The sequence below is a fragment of the Neocloeon triangulifer genome, unplaced genomic scaffold (assembly GCF_031216515.1).
Source record: "Neocloeon triangulifer isolate White Clay Creek 2 clone unplaced genomic scaffold, ASM3121651v1 ptg000014l, whole genome shotgun sequence".
NCBI classification, from domain to species: domain Eukaryota; kingdom Metazoa; phylum Arthropoda; class Insecta; order Ephemeroptera; family Baetidae; genus Neocloeon; species Neocloeon triangulifer.
The window spans coordinates 5,070,237-5,089,719 of record NW_026775556.1 but is presented as its reverse complement, the minus strand read 5'-3'; the positions used below and the strand labels follow the sequence as shown (position 1 = coordinate 5,089,719).

At 38.9% G+C, this 19,483-nt stretch overlaps 4 protein-coding genes across 4 annotated transcripts; 3 read left to right on the top strand and 1 right to left on the bottom strand.

Moving 5' to 3' along the window:
• Nucleotides 1–154: 154 nt before the first annotated feature.
• Nucleotides 155–4,261, top strand: LOC132201834 (post-GPI attachment to proteins factor 2-like). The gene is made up of 5 exons (XM_059628338.1): nucleotides 155–315; nucleotides 977–1,295; nucleotides 1,674–1,938; nucleotides 2,095–2,307; nucleotides 2,363–4,261. The coding sequence occupies exons 2-5, from the start codon at nucleotides 1,131–1,133 to the stop codon at nucleotides 2,536–2,538; spliced, it is 819 nt and encodes a 272-aa protein (XP_059484321.1). The 5' UTR covers nucleotides 155–315; nucleotides 977–1,130; the 3' UTR covers nucleotides 2,539–4,261.
• Nucleotides 4,262–6,175: 1,914 nt separating this feature from the next.
• Nucleotides 6,176–8,164, top strand: LOC132200401 (DDB1- and CUL4-associated factor 13). Its single transcript, XM_059625839.1, has 9 exons — nucleotides 6,176–6,372; nucleotides 6,433–6,632; nucleotides 6,692–6,889; nucleotides 6,948–7,116; nucleotides 7,172–7,319; nucleotides 7,367–7,520; nucleotides 7,623–7,769; nucleotides 7,823–7,986; nucleotides 8,040–8,164. Exons 1-9 carry the CDS (start codon nucleotides 6,303–6,305, stop codon nucleotides 8,125–8,127), a joined length of 1,338 nt encoding a protein of 445 aa, XP_059481822.1. The 5' UTR covers nucleotides 6,176–6,302; the 3' UTR covers nucleotides 8,128–8,164.
• A 167-nt stretch (nucleotides 8,165–8,331) lies between these two features.
• On the top strand, nucleotides 8,332–10,848 carry LOC132201563 (outer dynein arm-docking complex subunit 3). The gene is made up of 10 exons (XM_059627798.1): nucleotides 8,332–8,410; nucleotides 8,465–8,586; nucleotides 8,654–8,806; nucleotides 8,859–8,969; nucleotides 9,030–9,215; nucleotides 9,267–9,585; nucleotides 9,728–9,908; nucleotides 9,964–10,108; nucleotides 10,160–10,279; nucleotides 10,339–10,848. The coding sequence occupies exons 1-10, from the start codon at nucleotides 8,332–8,334 to the stop codon at nucleotides 10,591–10,593; spliced, it is 1,671 nt and encodes a 556-aa protein (XP_059483781.1). The 3' UTR covers nucleotides 10,594–10,848.
• On the bottom strand, nucleotides 10,616–19,057 carry LOC132201831 (UDP-N-acetylglucosamine--peptide N-acetylglucosaminyltransferase 110 kDa subunit). Its single transcript, XM_059628332.1, has 16 exons — nucleotides 18,897–19,057; nucleotides 18,092–18,196; nucleotides 17,884–18,034; nucleotides 17,577–17,820; nucleotides 17,452–17,520; nucleotides 15,516–15,712; nucleotides 13,507–13,596; nucleotides 12,947–13,448; nucleotides 12,616–12,897; nucleotides 12,242–12,562; nucleotides 11,946–12,185; nucleotides 11,692–11,886; nucleotides 11,412–11,639; nucleotides 11,111–11,348; nucleotides 10,922–11,060; nucleotides 10,616–10,870 (listed from the first exon to the last, which is right to left on the bottom strand). The coding sequence occupies exons 2-16, from the start codon at nucleotides 18,165–18,167 to the stop codon at nucleotides 10,717–10,719; spliced, it is 3,126 nt and encodes a 1,041-aa protein (XP_059484315.1). The 5' UTR covers nucleotides 18,168–18,196; nucleotides 18,897–19,057; the 3' UTR covers nucleotides 10,616–10,716.
• Between the last annotated feature and the right edge of the window lie 426 nt (nucleotides 19,058–19,483).

The window sequence follows — 19,483 nt, the reverse complement described above, 5'->3', positions numbered from 1 at the left end:
TTCAATTTCATACTTTTTTTAAAATAACAATTTAATTTAATCTCATACCTTTTACAATCTCAAGATTGAATTTCGGACTCGCTGCCGCCAGCACCCCTACCACCCCGCACTGCCGGCAGCCGCCTTTCGCAATCTGCATCTGCACAAGTTGCACACCGAAAGGTTTGCCGCACTGCCATACCAGGGAACTATGAGAATGAGAACTCGTTGCACCGAGAGTCCATATGATCAACGAGTTGCCTCTGACTAAATCAGGGCAGTTGAATCTCGAAACGCAGATTTCTCCGGCCGTGCTCGACACTGCAGCACTTTCAGGTAGATTTCCCACATAACTCTAAACCGTAACAGAAAATTCGTCCGGCTTAATCACGTCTTAGCGGCTCAAAATTGTGCACAATATTTCAACCCCGTCGTGTTTTGCGTCGCGACCAACCCCCAATTAAACGCTGTTATCTCGAATTCAACCCCCTCGGTCTGCTCTATTATCTCGCCAATTTTGTGCAATTTAAGGAACCCGAGAGGTACGTGAACTTTTGTATCGAAACAATCGCGTAAATTCGCTCATAAATATGCAAAGCCGAGAGCCGAGCTCGATATGAGATTGAGAAGGCCAACTATGTATGTACTTTTTTACATATGTAGTCTTGTTCCTTTTCCCAGTACAAGAGGCAGTTGTACGAAACAACATGATAATTGAAAAGTCACAGAATGAAATATTGATTGGACGCCCAAACTTCTGACAAAACTTTTCCCAGAGTAAATACAAACAAGAAGAGTTTTCTGCCGGCCTCCGCAGGTCTCTCCGTTTTCGCTTTTATATTTTTAGCTCTCCTATATTTATATTTCTCTGCTGCCTTCTTTGTTTATGTACACGCGTTCATTTTGCATATAAATATTTTTGCTTCTTTCTCACGCACATTTCCTGTGTTATGTGTTCCTTTTGTTATGTGTTTGTCAACGTTGAACTTGCTTTCAGCTCTCTTTTGCCTCCTCGAAGAAAAAGACTCGGCTGGAAAAATGGAGCTCTGCTGGGACTTTCCTCTGCTATCTCTCTTGACCCTCCTGCTGCTACTGTGAATTTGTAAACGCTTGTGCTGACCTCGACCCTTATAGACAAAAAAGAGGACAAGATGGAGCAGAGCAAATCTGTCACTAGCAATGCGGTTGTCTACTTTGCCGTTAGTTTCAAGCAATTGTGTGTGGTCACCGTGTCTCTTCCGATTTTTGGACTCTTCGTCTGTTTTGTCACTGCTTATATTTTCCAACAGGATCAAATTCACGAAACACACTGCAAAGTAAGTCTTACTTAGCTGTTTGTCAAGGTTAAAGATAATGATAAAGAAGGAATAGAATTTAATATTTAATATTAAATTTGAGTTGAGGAGGCATTAATATTTTTAGTTTCACAATACGACTGTTTTTTGGGTTCAAAATTTTTATTTATGTTAAAATATTTTTTATTTTGTTGGGGGGGCGGAAAATATATTTATATCCATGACCGTGCGTTTTGTATTTTATTTCTAGAGTTTATTTTTGCATTTGGCAAACGCCCTAATCTTGACACTGCGCCAGATTTCAATGCACTCGAGATTTAAGGGCCAAGGCCAATAATTTATTTTTTATTAAATGTATTTTGTATTTAAATTTTTGTAATTTTGCTTAATCATTTGCAGGTGTACAATGTAATACCTTCCATCAGTGCCATAACAGGAATCAGTCCCCAGCGGTACCTGTGGCGAATTTGCGTTGCCCTGCATATCGGGCCCAGAATTGTGATCGCCCTAGTGTACAACACATACTATTTGTCGCGCTTGCCGAACATCCCTGTCGAGCACCAGGCCAAGTACAAGCGCCTCCTCAGTATCTGCTACTGGCTCAATGTTATAGAGATAGCTTCCTTGCTTGGCGTCACTTATGTGTCCAACAGGGAAAATTATCGTAAGTCTAATGAAAAAAATTTAACTTAAATTTGAAATGTTTATGTAATTTTTTAATGCTTTGATTCTTAACTTTTCCTTTCATGACAAATTTATTAAATTTTATTTGGCAATTTCTTTATATTCTTTTAAATTCCCATTTTTTGAAAAATTTCAGCTCTCCATGAGAAGATGTTCATATGTTTCATGATATGCTCGTTGAGCCACATGCTGGTCGTCCTGAGGACATTCAACATTCTCAAACCGCAGTTGACCGAAAACGAGAAGCAATCCTACGACTTAAAACGCTTCCTTTTTGCGGCATCACTTGTCAGCACCTTAGGACTTTTAATTTTTTTTGTGAAGCACCGCTTCATGTGTCATGTCATGGGTAAGTTTTTTTTAAAAAGAAATCAATTATTTTGTATTTCTTTAAATTTTTTTAGCATTCAGCTGGTTCTCTTTTTGCGAGTACATAATTGCTTGTGCCAACATGGCTTTCCACTTCACTGTTGTCCTTGACTTCCCTACTGAAGAAATGATGGTGGTCAACGGTCTGCCAGGCAGATTACCACACTGTGAACTTAGGGCAGATTCGTCGTGTAGCAAGAAGATTGCGTAAGGTGTAAGTTGCCTGCAAACAGCTTCATTATTGACCTTAAATTGCTCTTTCAATAATTTTGATTCTGTTAAACGTCTAGTCGATTACGAATTTCTAATCCTTTTGAGTAGTTCGCAAGAAAAAAAGGAGCCCTGATATAGATAGCTGTGTTTTAGTCAATCAACACATAATTATTAATTACATTAATTGCAATAAATTTAATTTTTGCGTTTTACTACGCAGAAAAAAATGTATGAAATTGTACATTTGTAAAGAGCAGCTGATAAAATGAAAAAAATGTTTCTGTTATGTTTGGAAAAAGATATAAAATTTGCTTAGCTGAGATTATATCACATTCGTACTTTTGCAGCGTAATGTGCATGCTGATTGCCTGCGAATACCTAAATTGTAAATTTCCGCATTCAATGTGGAAACTCTACGCAATGCAGCTTTACTTTTAATATTAAAAAAATACTCATAGTCTTTCTCGAAATTGATCGACGTAGCTACCACTAGCAAAACCTTGACGAATAGTCTTTGAACTAATAACAGAACAATTTATCTCTCTCTTCCTGGCTGGAGAATCCAGGGAGGGATTTATTTAATAATTAGGAAGTGCACGAAATTTTATATTCCTCTTTTTATTGTACAACGCGGAGCAGTGCTTTGTGTCAATTTAAGAAAGAGGCTCTCGGCTTACCCTGAGGATCTTGATTTGCATTTAGGACCTTGTATGTGTAGCAGTTATTGTTCATCTCTTTAACACCTATTATTACCAGTAGTTGGTGTCATTTTGATCAAAGAGCTGCATTCAAATTCCTATCGGCTCCAAACTTATTTAAATTCAGTACAACTCTTTTTGAAGAAGGAATAAGGGACTAATGTGAGCCGCCCTCTGCTCTACAACATGATTGCTATGTTTAGTCAAATATGTATGATCTCCATTGGCAAAACATATCTTACCAAAAAATATAATAATTGTTCTAACACACTACTATTTTCGCCATCGAGAGCGAGTTGTGAAAGTGTTGCTTTTTTGGCACATACCAAACGTCTTTATTTATTGCCGTCTAATTAAATTTAAAATCAACCGTCAATGTGCTTTAAATTCCTATGTTTCTGCACCGGTGGAACTTTTATGTTTTTACTTACTGGTCCATCATCGGCAACACTACTCATGGGTGCTCAATACGCAATGTAAAATAATATGAATAAGATCCTGAGACACTTTGTGTATACCAGGCAAAGCGATTTGGATTATGTACTGAAACGCAATATTATTTCGATTGATATTGACGGACATTGTTTTGAAGCCAACTTTTTACGCAGTTCTGTCCAATTAAATGTGTAAGTGAGGATTCATCGAGACACTCACAATCAGTCATTGCTGAAAAGAATTCGATTTTGAATTCTAACTTGACACCGAGCAAGGAACTGACAATACATGTGTGTAACATAATTTTTGCCTGTTTAAGAATTGATTACTAATTTTTACAAGCACACCCCGTTAGCATATATTTTTGCAACAAGAACAACTACTCAACTCTCTAATTGTATGCCCGTGTATTGCTGCTACAACTATCATGTCACACAAGAATTAGATGATTCTTAGTGTTACGAAATCTCCTTTGTTTTTTAGTCATTTTCTCCTGTTTGTTCACAATAACTTGCAGCTTTTTCATTTTGTTGTGATTCATTTAATTTTGAAATAAATATTACTATTTCCGATCACGCCAAAAATTTACATGCCAGTCTTTGTCTCCTTTGTCTTAACCCTTTATCTGTTTGAATTTTTTTATTTTCTCTAAATCAATATTTGGACAGGTCAACATCAACATGTAGAAGAAAACATTATAATTTAAAGCACCACTATTGAAATTGATCTATCAGAATAATTTCGATAATGAGCTATTCCTATCCATTCAAATACAAAAAATCAATATGAACGCTAAAATTTAATTTACATTAATATTGATGAAGTGTGCCAGTTCTGGAAAACTTTGCTTCTAGAATGGTGCTTTTAGAGGATGATAAAACCTTCAATTTTATTCTCAAATTTAACTTTGCACTTGGTCTTTGGGTTCCTTTTGGGAGCTTACGTTTTCAATTCCGTTTTCTCAAATTGTTGGGTTCTTTCTATGAAAAACTAATGATCTTTATGATATTATTCACAATCTTGGCAATGGTGACATTGGAGTTTTTGGATAACTCCATCTTTACTTTGAGGGATATCGGAAAATTGATTGTATTTGAAATAGGGCTTGTTGGTTCTATCTTAAAAACCTTAATTGTTTTTAAAAACAAATACAAATTGTTGAAATTGCTGAGGAAACTAAATGAAATTTTGAATTATCCTCCCTTTCTCAATTTTCAAAAAATGGTGTTAAAAATAGCAGGTAAAAGGTTGAAGCGAATTTTGGCGGCACAAATTTCAATTTTCTTATTTATCCAATGCACGGTGATGATTTTGACAACTTTTGTGGGGAAGAAATACCTTCAAATTTTAAAGCCAAACATCACCGTTGCGGACGATGACGATTCTGAAAAAATTTTGAACAAAGTTCTCGGCGCCTCGCACAAGGGCCCCATATACTATTTAGTGTCGGGCACAAGCTCACTGACCCCTTTCAAGAGTATGGCAATGGATTGTTTTGTGTTTTATTTTCACATGATAATTACATGCGAACTCCGAATTTTAAAAGATACTCTAAAAAAAAGCTTCGAACTTACAAAAATAAAAACATATGCCTATAAAAACAATTCAATTATTGATATTCACTGCTGGCTTCACTTCCGACAACTTTTGGCAGAGTAAGTTTTTTTAATATGCCTTTGTTCAATTTTCATTAAATTTTTACAGATTTGTGGACGAGATGAATGAGTTATGGTCACCAATTTTGATTCTTGTTGTTTCTACCAGTTGCATTTCAATCTGCTCTATGACGTTTAGCGCTGCAAATGTAATAATTGTTATTACATAATATTTAATTTTATTTTATCATGTTTCTACCTTCATATTTCACAACTTATTGTAGTATGTTGCCACAATTCCAATAGTCGGCATGGCTATGTACGTTTTTTGGGTCGCGATAAAAATATTTTTATACTGCTTGATAGGACAAAATTTGATGGACAAAGTAAGTGTGCCAAATTTTTTTAATTAATAAAAAAGCTGTAATCCAATTTCTAGAGTGATGCTTTAAACAAAGAAATTTTTCGCCACTCTTGGTTGAAGATGTCGCATCGGTACGAATTACTACCCTTGGTCCACATGATCTCTGTTGACTCCAAACAATCCTTCTCGATGAAAATGGGGCCCTGCTTTGTGCTGAACTATGAATATTTTGTATCGCTTTCAGGTTTTATTGTTACTTATTTCTTCGTGTTGTATCAATTTTCTGATGATAACAAAAAAGGATAAATAATGATTAGACAAAATAAAGAAATGTGTTAGCCATATTATTTGCCCAATTGAATTAAATTTAATTTTAAAGTAATACCGCGCTGACCGCGCATAGAATCATCATGTGGCCCGCACATGGCAGGAGAGCTGAAATTCAAACTGAGATCATTTTCACCTCATCCAATCAGCGTCAAGAGATATTCCTGGAGAGCCAATAGGATGCATTGACGTCACCAAAAGCAGATCGAGAAAAAAGAAAAAAAAACACTTGGCGACGTAAACAAACACACACGTGTGTACATAGTCGGCCCGTTCTACCCAATTTTGATTAATTTTCCATGATATTTTGGTAATTTTCCAAGTTCTATAACAAGTACTGAAGATGAAGGTAAAAGTAATTTGTCGGAATCCTGACCATTATCTTCGAGAGACGAAAAATGACCTGCATAAAAGTAATTTTATTAAAAATATAACCAATTGTTTTTTTTATTTTACATTAATTTTATTCTTAGTGCAGAGAAATTACGACCCTGATTTGCACCCTTTGGAAGCCCCTCGAGAGTACAAGCAGGCGTTGAACGCCGTGAAATTGGAGCGAGTTTTTGCTAAGCCGTTCTTGTGTAGCCTAGATGGACACAGAGACGGTGTCTGTTGCATGGCAAAACATCCTGAAAGGCTCTCCATAGTTGCCAGTGGTGCTTACAATGGAGAGGTATGACAGAAAATTAATTCTTCTTTGGTTTGAAAAATATTTTTTTTTTTACATTGAAGGTGATCGTTTGGAATTTGGCCTCTCGAAAACAAGAAGTTCGAATGGTGGCTCACGAAAGGACCGTCAAAGGCATGACCTTCGAACCATCCGGAGAGCATCTGATCACTTGTGGAGACGACAAAACTATCAAAATTTGGAAAACTGAAAGAGACGACGACGAAGGAGAGATTCTTCCCTCGAACACAATCATTTGCAAAGTTTGTGAAATTTGATCAATCAAAATCTAAAAAATTTATTCATAAAACCTTATTTCAGAACTCGATCAATTCCATTACCCACCATCGAGAAGACAAGACTTTTGTCACTGCTGGCGAGGCTGTGGAATTGTGGGACAGCACAAGAGACGAGCCCTTACGGACTTTTCAATGGGGTGTTGACCCCATCCATTGCGTACAATTCAACCAAGTTCAGACAAACTTGATTGGTAAAATTTAAGTAAACTTCGAGTTTTATAAATATATCAAATTTGATCAATTTAGGTGCATGCAGTAGTGACAGGAGCATCATGATTTATGATATGAGGAATGCTGGACCGGTTCGGAAAGTTACCATGAGTCTGAAAGCAAACAAAATCTGCTGGAATCCCATGGAAGCTTTCCATTTCACAGCTGCTTCGGAAGATTTCAAGTAATATCTTGAATAATTTTTTTCTGTTATTTTAAAGCTCTTTTTAGCTTGTACACTTTTGACTGTCGGAACCTTTCGATTCCATTGACAATGCATGTTGGACACACCTCGGCGGTCATCGATGTTGATTACTGCCCCACAGGAATGGAGTTTGTCTCGGGAAGTTACGACAAAACTATCAGAATTTTTGAGTCCTCAAAGGTAACTAAAATTATTAACAAATTATTATTTATTTCTTCAATTTTAATATTCAACGTTTTTTTGTATCAGTTCAATTTTTACAAAATCAATATTTTTTTTCAGATCACATCTAGAGAAATCTATCACACAAAGAGAATGCAGCGACTGACATGTGTTGCCTACACCTATGACAGCCGTTACATTATTTCCGGGTCAGACGAAATGAATCTTCGACTCTGGAAGGCTATTGCTTGGCAGAAGCATGGTGTTGTAAGTTTGATATTGTATTCTCAGCCAACGATGCTAATAATATTTGGTTAAAGGTGAAACCGAGAGAACGAGCGGCCATGCAGTATGGAGATACGCTGAAGGAGAAATTTGCAACACATCCACAAATAAAGAGGATTTCCAAACACAGACAGGTTCCTCAGCATGTCTACAATGCTTCCAGAGAACATAGAATTATTCATCAAAAGATGAAGCGAAAGTATGTTGTTGTATTGTTTAAAATATGCGTTTAGTAACTTTGAAAATTTCCAGGGAGTACAACCGAAAGGCGCACTCAAAGAAGGGCACCGTTGAAATTGTGCCTGCTAAGCTTAAATCTGTCATTAAGGAAGATGAATAAATATTGAATTTATTTTCATTTACTCTGGAATATAAAATTTTACTTAAGTCCTTGTTCCCTTTTATTGTTATGGAATTTGAAATCAATAAGTTGAGCCTGTTCACCTTGCTTGATAACGTATCCATGAGAATTCCAACGTTTGTCGCTATGGTTACCATTTGAGCTTTACATAATTAGTTAATATTACTAGAGTAATTTGCAGTGATGGCATCGGATGGAAATAGCGCAGAAGAAATAATATTGAAAAACATAAATGATCTCAAGAAGAAAATTCAGTTATCTGGTATGTGATTACATTTATAAATAATTGCAAAATAAACAAACATAAAATTTGTAGAGGGTCAGAGAAAGGCCAAATTTGAGATCTGCGGTATCGAGAAGAAGAAAAACGCGGATAAAATAAATCAGTTGAAAAATGAGCTTAAAGAACTGTGTGCCAATCTCGGAAAACCAATAAAGGTTAATAAATTTAGTTTTCGACATTCATTTATTATAATATTGAAAAAAAATATATAAATATATATAGAGTGAAGAAATTTTCAACCAGAGAGCAAAAAGTGCAAAAGGAGATTTCTTCCCTTTGAGCAATAAGAGACCTGACGAGGCTCTAAATGTCATCGAGTACAGGATAATTGAGTTGAACAAAAAGTTAGATATGCTAGTTTATCAGTATCACAAGGTAAGAGTTGGATCATGAACTTTCAGCCACATATTTATTGGTATAATTCAAGTTCGAGGAAAAATATGAAAATTTATTGGAATTCCGAGATGAACTTAAAGCTGAAGCAGAAAAATTTCAAAGATTGAGAAGAAAAAGCGCTGAAAAAACTCCTGATAAGCAGGTAAAAATAATAAGATATCTTTTCTCCAGCTATTTTTTTTTTTTTTTTTTTTTGTAACAGAGAACAAGTGAGTTGGAAAACAAAATTCACCACACTGAGCTGAATGCAATGGAAGCAGAGACGGTTCGGCGCAAGTACTCTTCAATCAGAGTGAATTTGCTCAACGACTCTGTCAAGTACGAAGCTTCGTTGCAAAAACTTGAGAATGATATTCGAGCGCAAAGTGATGAACTTGAAAAACTGCAGGCTGGTTTTATATATTAAAGCTGAAAAAAACAATTTAAATTTTTTTACTAGAATATAAGAATTGAGGCTCTGCACGTGAGGGACGCGACCAGGGCGATGCTGGTGAGACAGGAAGAACTGGCAATTCGACAATCCAAAGAGAGGGAAAGGAAGTTGCAGGAGCAGCGGATGGTCGTCGAAGAGCGAAGGTTGGAACTGGAAAACCTGGAGCACCAACTCTTCCCCTCGTCAGGGGTGATGCCGCAGTTGCACCGCGACTCAGTCACATCCCTGGACAATCTGGGCCTCGGCGCGCCCAATGAAGACAACCACAGTCAATACTCCACTTCAGCTTTGGAGGACACGTACAAAAAGCTCATGGTGGCGACAGGTGGGTTTAAGAATTTAATTTTTTATTTTGGTCGGGTCCGGGTCAGGCCAAGACAAAGCACTTTTTTGAGCTTGCAGAAGGCAAGCTCCAATTTAATCTTATGATAGTAGTGGATTAAAAAAAAGAAACGCTCTGGTAACAGGTGAGGTGGAGCCGAGCATGGTTACCCACAGATTTGTCAGCCAAAAAGAGACACGAAATAGGCTGACTTATTTGAGGGGTCTCACTGAGGAGGACAAAAGAAAAATGGAGGCGCAAAGAACTGAGCTTATGGCCAAGTTGGAGGCTTCAAAATTTACTGCAGAAGTGAAAAGCAAGGAATTGTAATTGAAATATATACATTTTTTTAGTTTGAATTTCACTGGGAAATTTTATAAGGAATGCTGAGGAGGTTGAGGAACTTAAGATAAAAATAGTCGAAGAAGAAAAGCGATGCACTAACACTCATAGAAAAGTCAAGGAAAGGAAGGCAACTAAAGAAAGGGTCATGAAATGCTTGTTAGAAATATACAACTCTCTTGAGGTAATGAAACAAAAAATTTAGATTTTTTTATAGTCAAATTTTGGGGTCTAGGAATTTGACACGAGTGAGAATAAATTTGACACAAAAGGAAAAGACCTTGATCATATTGCCCTTCTCTTCATTGAGGATGCAATTTTGGCAGCTCATAAATTAGCCCAGCAGAAGCAAGAGGTGAATATTTTTAATTTTTAGATTTTTCAATAAAATTAATAATTAATTAACGTTAACAGGAGCAAAGGATTCGGGAGAGGGCGTCCCACTCGCGTCTGGGCAGTCGAGCCGGTTACACGCATCGCTCGTCAAGTGAGAGGACCGAGATTCAGCAAAACAATCAAAAGTCTAAAGAAGTTGAATCGGAAGAGGAAGATATACCGACAAGAAATTTCATCAAGAGACAAGCTCAGATGATTGTCGACTCAAAATCGAGACGACGCTTCTTCCGTCCTGGCAGAAGTCGCATGACGATGCAAATGAAAAAAATGTGAAGCGCATTTTGAACTATTTGAATAATTTTAGCATCAATTTATTGGAAGTTCTTTTCACATAATAAATACAAACGGGAACTAAATGAGAAAATACATATAGAGAGAGAGAGAAAGAGTGATATATTAATTAAGTGAAATGTGGTCTGCCTTCTCACCCTTTGCATGTTTCTCCCACATCTTGTAATACAGCTTTTCTAACGAAGCCGCATATGATCGACAATCAAACAAAGGCGAAGTCATTCTCGCCTGCCACACCTTCACCCTCACTGCTTTCAGGCTGAAAGTTCGTTTAGTGATTTAAAATTCAGTATTATTTGACGTAACTTACAACTCTCGATCTGTGCCCAATCTAATGGCGATATTTTCATACTCGGTTGGGGTACTTGCAATCAGTTCAGGGCATCCAAGGGTGGTGAGCTGAGAGGCGGCCACTCTTGATGCAAGAGTCTCACTGGGTAGGGTCACAACTAAAAATAAATTTTAGTTTCGAATAATTTTCTAAGTTTATCTCACAAACCAGGAGTTCCTGTCCACAACACATCCATGCTGGTTGTGTGTCCATTGCAGAGTGGGGTGTCAAGACATACATCAGCCAACTGTCCTCGCCTCACATGCTCCTCTTTGGCAGCCACGTTTGAGAAAAGAATCCTTCCAGCGGATAGACCCAGTGCTTGGGCAGCGCTATGCAGATTTTGTTCCCCAACAGCTGGGAATCGTAGCAGCCAAAGAACAGAGTTGGGAACTTTATCCAGGATCTAAAAATAATATTAAAAAAATTTGTCTTGAATCGAATTCACAATAAAAATTTAGAATCCTACCTTCACCCACATTTGGAGAGTGGCAGGATCAATCTTATAGAGTTGGTTGAAATTGCAGTAGACAATGGCGTCTTCAGGAAGGCCATACTGCTGCCTAGTAGTAATGACGATACTTTGAGGAACCTCCTCCCCAGTTGCGGCTTTGGTATTTGTCTGCGTGGTGGCCAATCCGTTCTGCACAACAACCCCATTCACTGAGGTCTGTACTTGGCCAGATGCAATCATGGTCTGAAAACATTAACAGTAAATTTCAAGGAGCCAACTATAATTTATATTCAACCTCAATGTGAGTTGTGGTAGGCAACTCGGCCACCTTCATAGAAACTTCCATTGGTCTCCCATTGAGGTTGGGATCGTTTGAAACAGAGCACACCACTTCCTTGATTTCTTTGACTTGGGTACTTTCTAAGATTGGGGAAAGATCTGTTGCGTTGATGACTGCGACATTATCAGCCAAGTCTTTCTTTCCCGTTAACTGTAATTTTTATTATAGAGATATTAAATATTACAATAATTTTCAAATATATTCAGTACCTTGTCTGTGAGAATGACGCGCTCTTGTAAATGCGGAAACATCTGTCTGTGGTCCCCGATGAAGTAGGTTGTTGGCATGAATGCCAGCTTCTCACTGTACTGGTGGGCCAACTCAAGAGGTGATGTCACCTCATCACTGATCATGTAATCCATAAAAGAAGCACCGCTCGTTCCAGGGTACCCAAGCCACATCACTTGGACAGGAGCAGGACGAAGAGCAAAGATTTCATTGCGAGCTCCCTGTTAAGAAATGATTAGTTAGAAAACAAAGCAAAAAAATCTGAACTATGGTTTACCTTAGTGTAGCCATTCATGTTGACTAATATGTGGACTCCATCGGCGTTAATCCTATCAGCTGCTTTCCCATTGCAGAGAACAGCCGAGAGGTCAACAAAATGCTCAGCTTCTCTAGCAATCTTGGATCTGAATGTAGTTCCGTCATCTGGGCTCAAAGCGTAGCAGTAAATTTCCACATTGCTCTTGTCATGCATGCCAGGAATGCTTTGCATCAAATGCGAAGTCGGGTGGTTCCCAAAGTCACTGGAAACATAGCCAATTTTCAACCTGCCCCTGTGCTCCACGGGGAAGTTGTATGGTCCCTTGTGCAAGACCTGAATCTACAAAAGGAAAAAAATGTGATATGGATCAACTGATAAGGAGATTGATTTACCTTTTCCACACACAAGTTTGCGTGTCTAGCAGCAATCATTTTTCTAAACTCGTGTGACAGCGGGTATAGCATAGAGTGATGAGGGTGTACGGAAGGTAGACGATTCTTTTCAATTTGTTCTGCGACTATTGCTACCAGTTTCTTCATTCGCAGATCGTAGTCGCTCCAGTCGCAAACAATTTGCAGACAGTGCGCCAAATTGCAGTAGGCGTCAGGGAAGTCAGGCTTCAGTTTGAGAGCCGTTTTATAAGAGTGGATAGCTTCAGGAATGCTGCCCGAGTCCTGTGGAACAAGTTAGAATGGGTTTAGGCAATTATTGAGAGTATCAAACCTTATGGATGGAAGCCAAATTGCTGTGCGCATCTGCAAAGGCAGGGTTGATCTGTATGGCCCTGGTGTAGCACTGAAGCGCTCCTTGCACATCCTGCATTTCCTTCAGCGTGTTTCCCATGTTCGAGTAGGCGTCAGCAAAAGTGGGCTGGATCCGGATCGCTTCCTTGTAATGCAGCAGGGCTTCGTTCAGCTTTCCTTGTTGCTGCAAGACCGACGCCAGATTGGAGTGGGCTGCAGCAAATTCCGGGAAGACGTCTAACGCCTTCAGGTAAAGCCGGGTGGCTTCCTCAATGTAGCCCTGCTCTCTTTTGATGTTGGCCAGGTTGTTGAGGCTGTCAGCGTGGGTAGGGCAGAGGCGCAGCGCCGTGTTGTAGCACTCCTCGGCCTCAGGCACCTGGCCCTTTTCCTTGAGGGCGTTTGCCAGGTTGCAGTACGCATCTGGGAAGTTGGGCTGAAGTTCTATGGCGCGACGGTAAGTGTCGATGGCAAGATCGATCAAGCTGGAAATAAAAAATTTAGCATCTGGGGGTAGTAATTTGGCAGTTTATGGACGCTTACCCTTGTTCATAATACACGCAAGCTAAGTTTCCGTGAACGACTGCATTGTTTGGGCTTAAATTCAATGCTCTAAGATATGCAGCTACAGCTCTGGAATACACAACAAATTGTATTGTTTCATCAAGGACATATTTGTCATTTAAAATATTTTTTGCATCCACTGGCAGGAAATTTTGTGTTACCTTTCCAAGCTCCTTTTGAAGCATCCAAAACACCCATACTCTTTCTCGCTTGGTCCGTCTTTGGGCGTTTTTACTAATATTTTACATCGGTGCTTGGACTTTTTATGGGAGGATTTGGAAAGGGAGGAGTAAGAACTGCTACGATTTTCTGAAGGATTGTCCCCGGGAAGAATTGTAATTATTGTGTAAACCATGATGCATTGATACTCCATGACTTTTTAATTTTAATTTTCAACTTTGGCAAAATTTCGTCAAAATTAACTCTAGTCTGCCTATTTATTGTAGAAAATGCAGGTTTCACACACTTAGACCGACATTGGTTGTCACGATTCTTAGTATATAGGCTGGGTTACAAAATACGCAAAATACGTGTATCACATTGATATAAAGTATAAGGCATCGACATTGAACATTGAGAATATGTTTCACCGTTTATGAAATGGAATTTTTTCTCCGTGGTATAATTTTAATGACAATGATCTTGCCAAATGCACGCTTATACGTTTCAAAATTGAGGTCTGCGCATTAATATTTTTATCAGATATTTTAAGGATTGGTTCGGCAGAATTGACACCGACGCCGCGTTAGAAATAATCTGCGGGCCACATGTGGAATATTGGACGAATTTTTTTACAACTTGCGAATCGCGGTTTCACCTTGATTTCGGAGACCATGGACGAAAAAATTGTCTTCGTTTCTTTAAAAAAGCTCTCTGTGTCAAAAATTTGAGCAATGAAATGAAATGCGAGTTACAAGAGCTTGGCTCTATCCTACTTACTTGAGAAAAAGCCGCCCGAGTGGCAACAAAAAAGCCTGTATCCTAGGAAATGAGCATGGAATCAAGTTGTGAGCAGCGAAAAAGGTGATAGATAATAATTAGCAAAGCAATGATAATAAGGGAAAAGAGTGATGAAGTGCTGTTGTCTCTCTCTCAAGGTGAGGAAATTAATGAAGAGTTAGTTCATCAAGAGAGGAGGAGGAGGAGGAGGCGAGGATGCGCAGACCTCAGATGGGCATCGCGTGTCCCGAGACAACTCGTTTTTTCACGCCACCCTAGAAGTCGTTGTGTGCGGAAACTTAACGACGAGAAGGCTCGATTGGCCGCAAAACCATGCCCGCCGAGATGGAGAAGTGATCAGACGATACGGCAAACTTGAATGAATGAACCCCGGCCCTCCTGCGCATTGGGCAGATACGGACGGGGACGATGTTCCGAGTCACGTGATGGCAACGGGAGATTATTGATTTTCGCCAACTACAGCTCTCGCGCACCGCCAGGACCTCAATTTTTGGGACCATGAAATAGGTCATGCCCAGATAACGCGGCTGGGCGCTGCGGCTTCTCCGCATCCACCTACCCCTTTGACTTTTCGCTTCAATAGCTCGGGGTAGGGGGTGGGGGGTAGTAGGTCACACGTAAAGAGTGAAACCTTGACCAAGGAATGGCAAATTTTGTATCTCCGTCTCCAACCAAAGTAAAATATCAGATTTAAAAAAAGCGAATTTCATATTTTTGGGATAAATTGCAACAAAATAAAAATTAACCTATTCCAATTTATTGGTAAATTAAATTATTAAAAAAGCAATAAATAAATAAGTAATAAGACCATTTTAGAAAATTTAAATAATTATATTGATAATTTAACTTAAATTTGATATAAAACATATAACTATAAGTTACCTGTAATTCTATTATTGAAATCATTTTACAGCTCAATTAAAAAGTTTGGGCACCCTCCTCGATAGATTTTATTGTCTAGCAATTTTATAATTTATTTGAAATATTGTCCTGCCAGTGGATGCAATTAAAAATAAAATTTTATCTACCTGTCAAAGATTCTGGCCTCCTTCAGAACGTTTCCAAGATTGATGTAGGCATCCAGGAAATTGGGATCAAGAGCAACAGCCTTTTCGAAGTGATGAATTGCGAGCCAAATTTCACCTTGTGCGTTGAAGACGCAGCCAAGGTTGCTCCAGGCGACGGCAAAATCAGGTCGAGTTTCAATTGCTTTCAAGTAGCATGCCTAGATGGGAGGTAAAAAGTTAATCAGAAATGGGACGAGGTACATTCATGTTAATTTTAGATATATTTATATTGAACTAATATAAAAACTGCAGGCATATGGAATCATTTCTAACAAGAGACAAGTAGTATTCAAATTTTGGAAAGTGTTTCATTCTTATGGCAAATGACTTACATTTCTCAGCGCCTTGAAAGGAAAAAGAATTTAATTACGCCCAAGCGCGGTGTGATCGTGGCAAATCACACGGGTGTGTCAAGCTAAAATTTTGCCTGTGACCATTTATGGAAACAATACCCTAGGAGCGAAGGGTTTTGCTTCCATCATTCAGTTATACTTTCCAATCATACTGGATTTCGGCCAAAATATTCAAATGCAAATCAAACGCCGAATGGAATTTAGCTGCGAAAATTCAGTTTTGCATTTGGATACTTGTGCCGAGAAAAGAATGGTGGTTGACTCTGAAAAACTGGCAAAACATCCTTTCCAGTGTAGGCTCATCAACAAACGGTTATTAAAAAATAAATCATATAGTCCTAATGCTACTGAAAACGTGTACGTGAGAGGAAAATAAAAATATTGATTGATAAGCCCAGCACGCAAAAGGTTAAAATTAAAAGGTGGCCCTCATCTGTAAATGTAACATACGCTTCAGGTGTAAACGGAGCACATTTTTCGATGCCGTCCGTGCCAAGATCGAAACCAGCTTGAATTGAACCTAGTCTGGCAAAACAATCGGGGGAAAGAGAAAGAAAGAATCTTATTAATATGAGTTGCCGAGAGATTTTTTCTTTTCTGGAATTGAAAGTAGGAAAGAGAGCGAGAGCACAATTTTGCTTCACCGATACTGCGGCTTGCAAACCATTTGGCCTTGCAAATTTCATTTCCATGACTGCGTCACAAAAAGTATGGATGGACTGTCCAGATCAGGCGTGTGATCATTCCACTTCTCGTGCGTCATCTGGGCGGTCCTTGCGCCATTGAAAATTACGCTGCGCTGCAATTGCCTAAGCGAAGGCAACTGCAATTTTATGTTGACTTGCCAAAGGACCACGAGTAGGCTTTTCCGGGGCCAAAGTTAGCCAAAAGGAAATGTCCGGGTCCCGAGCTTCAAGATCAAGAACTTTGGAAACTCATGATTGAGATTAACTAGGCTTGCGTGGTTTCTTTTTTATTGGCAGCCTCAGCTAAGCGACTGAATGGTTTAAAGGAATTTGGAATGAAAAGTCGCTTGAAAGCAGCTGCTCAACATGATCATCCAAATTTATCAATCTTGAGCGAATCGTTTTTAGAATAACCGAGTTTACACTTTACAGCCCACCCTTGGTCCAACTACTGCAGTATTGGCCTAACTCAAAAAAAAAAAAAAATAAATAATAAATAAAAAACAAACTTAGCAATGGTCAGGGATGAATTTTTCATCTGTTCTCCTTTCACCGATAATGCAAGGAATATTCGAAACTGAGGAGATAACGAGTTTTGAGTTCAGCCACATAGCGCACTGCAGATGTCGAGCAGGAGCAATGATTCGCGATCAATGCAGAAAATATCTGCCCATATGTAAACGAAAGATTTTTAAATTACATTGCTGCAACTCTTAGCAGGCAAGTCAACGAGACGAAAGGTTTGAAAGTAAAACCTGCAAGAATGGTTATCAATGGTCAACAAACTGCCCTCAAATTGGGGCCTACTATGGGGATTGCGACTCATTTTTTTGGGGCTGAAACTCTCTGCTGGCTTACCTTTGCCTCGTCGAGTCGCCCTAAAGCTTTCAGCAGATTACCTAAGTCACTTCGAACGCAGTACAAATCCTGTAAAAAATTTTGATTCTTGGCATAATCCTAATAAATTTTAATTGTGATCATACTGGATTGTACTGCAAGGCTGTCACATAGGCCTGAACAGCCTGCTCCATGTCACCAGCGGCCACAAGGGCAGCCGCCAAATTAATGTAGCCATCAATGAAGTCTGGTTTCAGCCGAACGGCATGTCTGTAGTTCTCGAGGGCCTCCTGCAGTTGGCCGCGCTCTTTGAAGACGTTGCCCAGGTTGCTGTAGGCCTCGGCTAGCAGTGGGTTCTGTTTAATTGCCAAAGTGCTGAAGTGAGCAGACCTGCGCAAGAAATTAAAAAAAAAAATCATTTTAGGACAAAAAGAAAATGCTTTGTCTTAGTACTTGTCTAATCTGCGACACTGGAAGTGAATAGAAGACAGGAGGAGGAGGACACCGGTGTTGTTGGTCTCCTGCCGCCACAGCTGCATGCAGTGCCTTTCAGCATTTTCATAGTCTCCAGCTTGGTACTCGCGATGCGCAAGTTCAAGGAGACCTGGAAGAAAAATTCATTTCACTCTTACAAAATTAATCTAGAAGTGCCGTGACGTACCAACTGTGGAGAGTTGCTGGATTTCGTTCATTTTAAGAAGGGTGGTGGCCGCACAAGCTCCATCACTTGCGTACATTTGATCAGTCGCGTTATGTAATCTCCCAACTGTAAACAAAATAATTTTAAAACTAATTATAATTTCAAAGAGATTTTTTAAATCATGTAATCTCTACGGCTCTACGGAATCGTCGGAATCTGATTAAAAATAATTAAAATTTCTGTTTCATCAATATCTACTATAGTTTGAAGTGATGATAAGGTAAAAAGAAAAAAATCGTTGAGTTAAAGACATTTTTTTCGTTGGACTGTTCTGTGCACTGAACATAATATATCATAGATATGATTTGGATAAATTTAAATGCTATTTATGACTAAATTTATTGGAACAAAAATATTTTTAACAAACCAATTTGTCACTCCCAACCAAAAAATTAGAAATTTATGAACATTTTCTACCTGTAGGTTATGATAATTTTGAAAATCAATCCAATAAAATTTCTCTCAACTTTCAATATTATGTTTCTTACTAGCTACATAGAACTAAATAACAATAAATATTTCTTTAAAAAAATTTTTGTATACATAATTGTCCATCAATGCATGTTGCAAGCAAAAAAGTCCCCAGGGGCCAAAAAAATGTACTCTTGCGAGCATGACAACTAGACCCCTGCAAAAAGACCTTGAAAACGAATTCACTTTAGCAAGATCGCACTTTTTGCAGGATGAGGGAAAGGGTTCATTCGCGAACAATCGAACATCCAGAGACCAACAGATATTGAAATTTGGAAATTCATTTCATAAATACCGCAATGCAAGCTCTGCAAAGTCCAGATCGTGCCTGAAGTGGCTATTTTCAGCGAAATTAAATCTTATAAATCGCTTCCGAACATCGACTCCATTCCATTAGAGGACAAACGACGACAAAACAGACGGAACGGAACATGGCGAGTCGGCAACTCGCTATTAGCCAATCAGAACGCTGGATCTCTGCTACAATGGCAGCCATGATACATCGTCACCACTTTTGCCAAGTTTAATTAAAGGCGGCAAATTTGAAATCTCCATAAGAATCAATATAAAATTCAAGACTCGCGGTCCTCGCGGAAGTTCACATCGAATGGGATTTGACAGAGGAGTGGAAATTTCCATACATGTTGCACGGCAACCGTTTCGGTACCGAGAAGCAACTCCCGTACGCACTCTCCACCAACAATACGCAATACTCCGCCCGAAGGCAAAGCGAAAGGGGAACTTAATCTGATTATCGACCAACACACAGCCAGGAAGGCACAAAGAAAGAAAGAAGGGGGTCATAGAGGGCATTATTAAGGGGTTTCGAGCTTTTCATTAACCGCAGTAGATGGCGGCAACAGTCAAACATTGGGGTGGCGT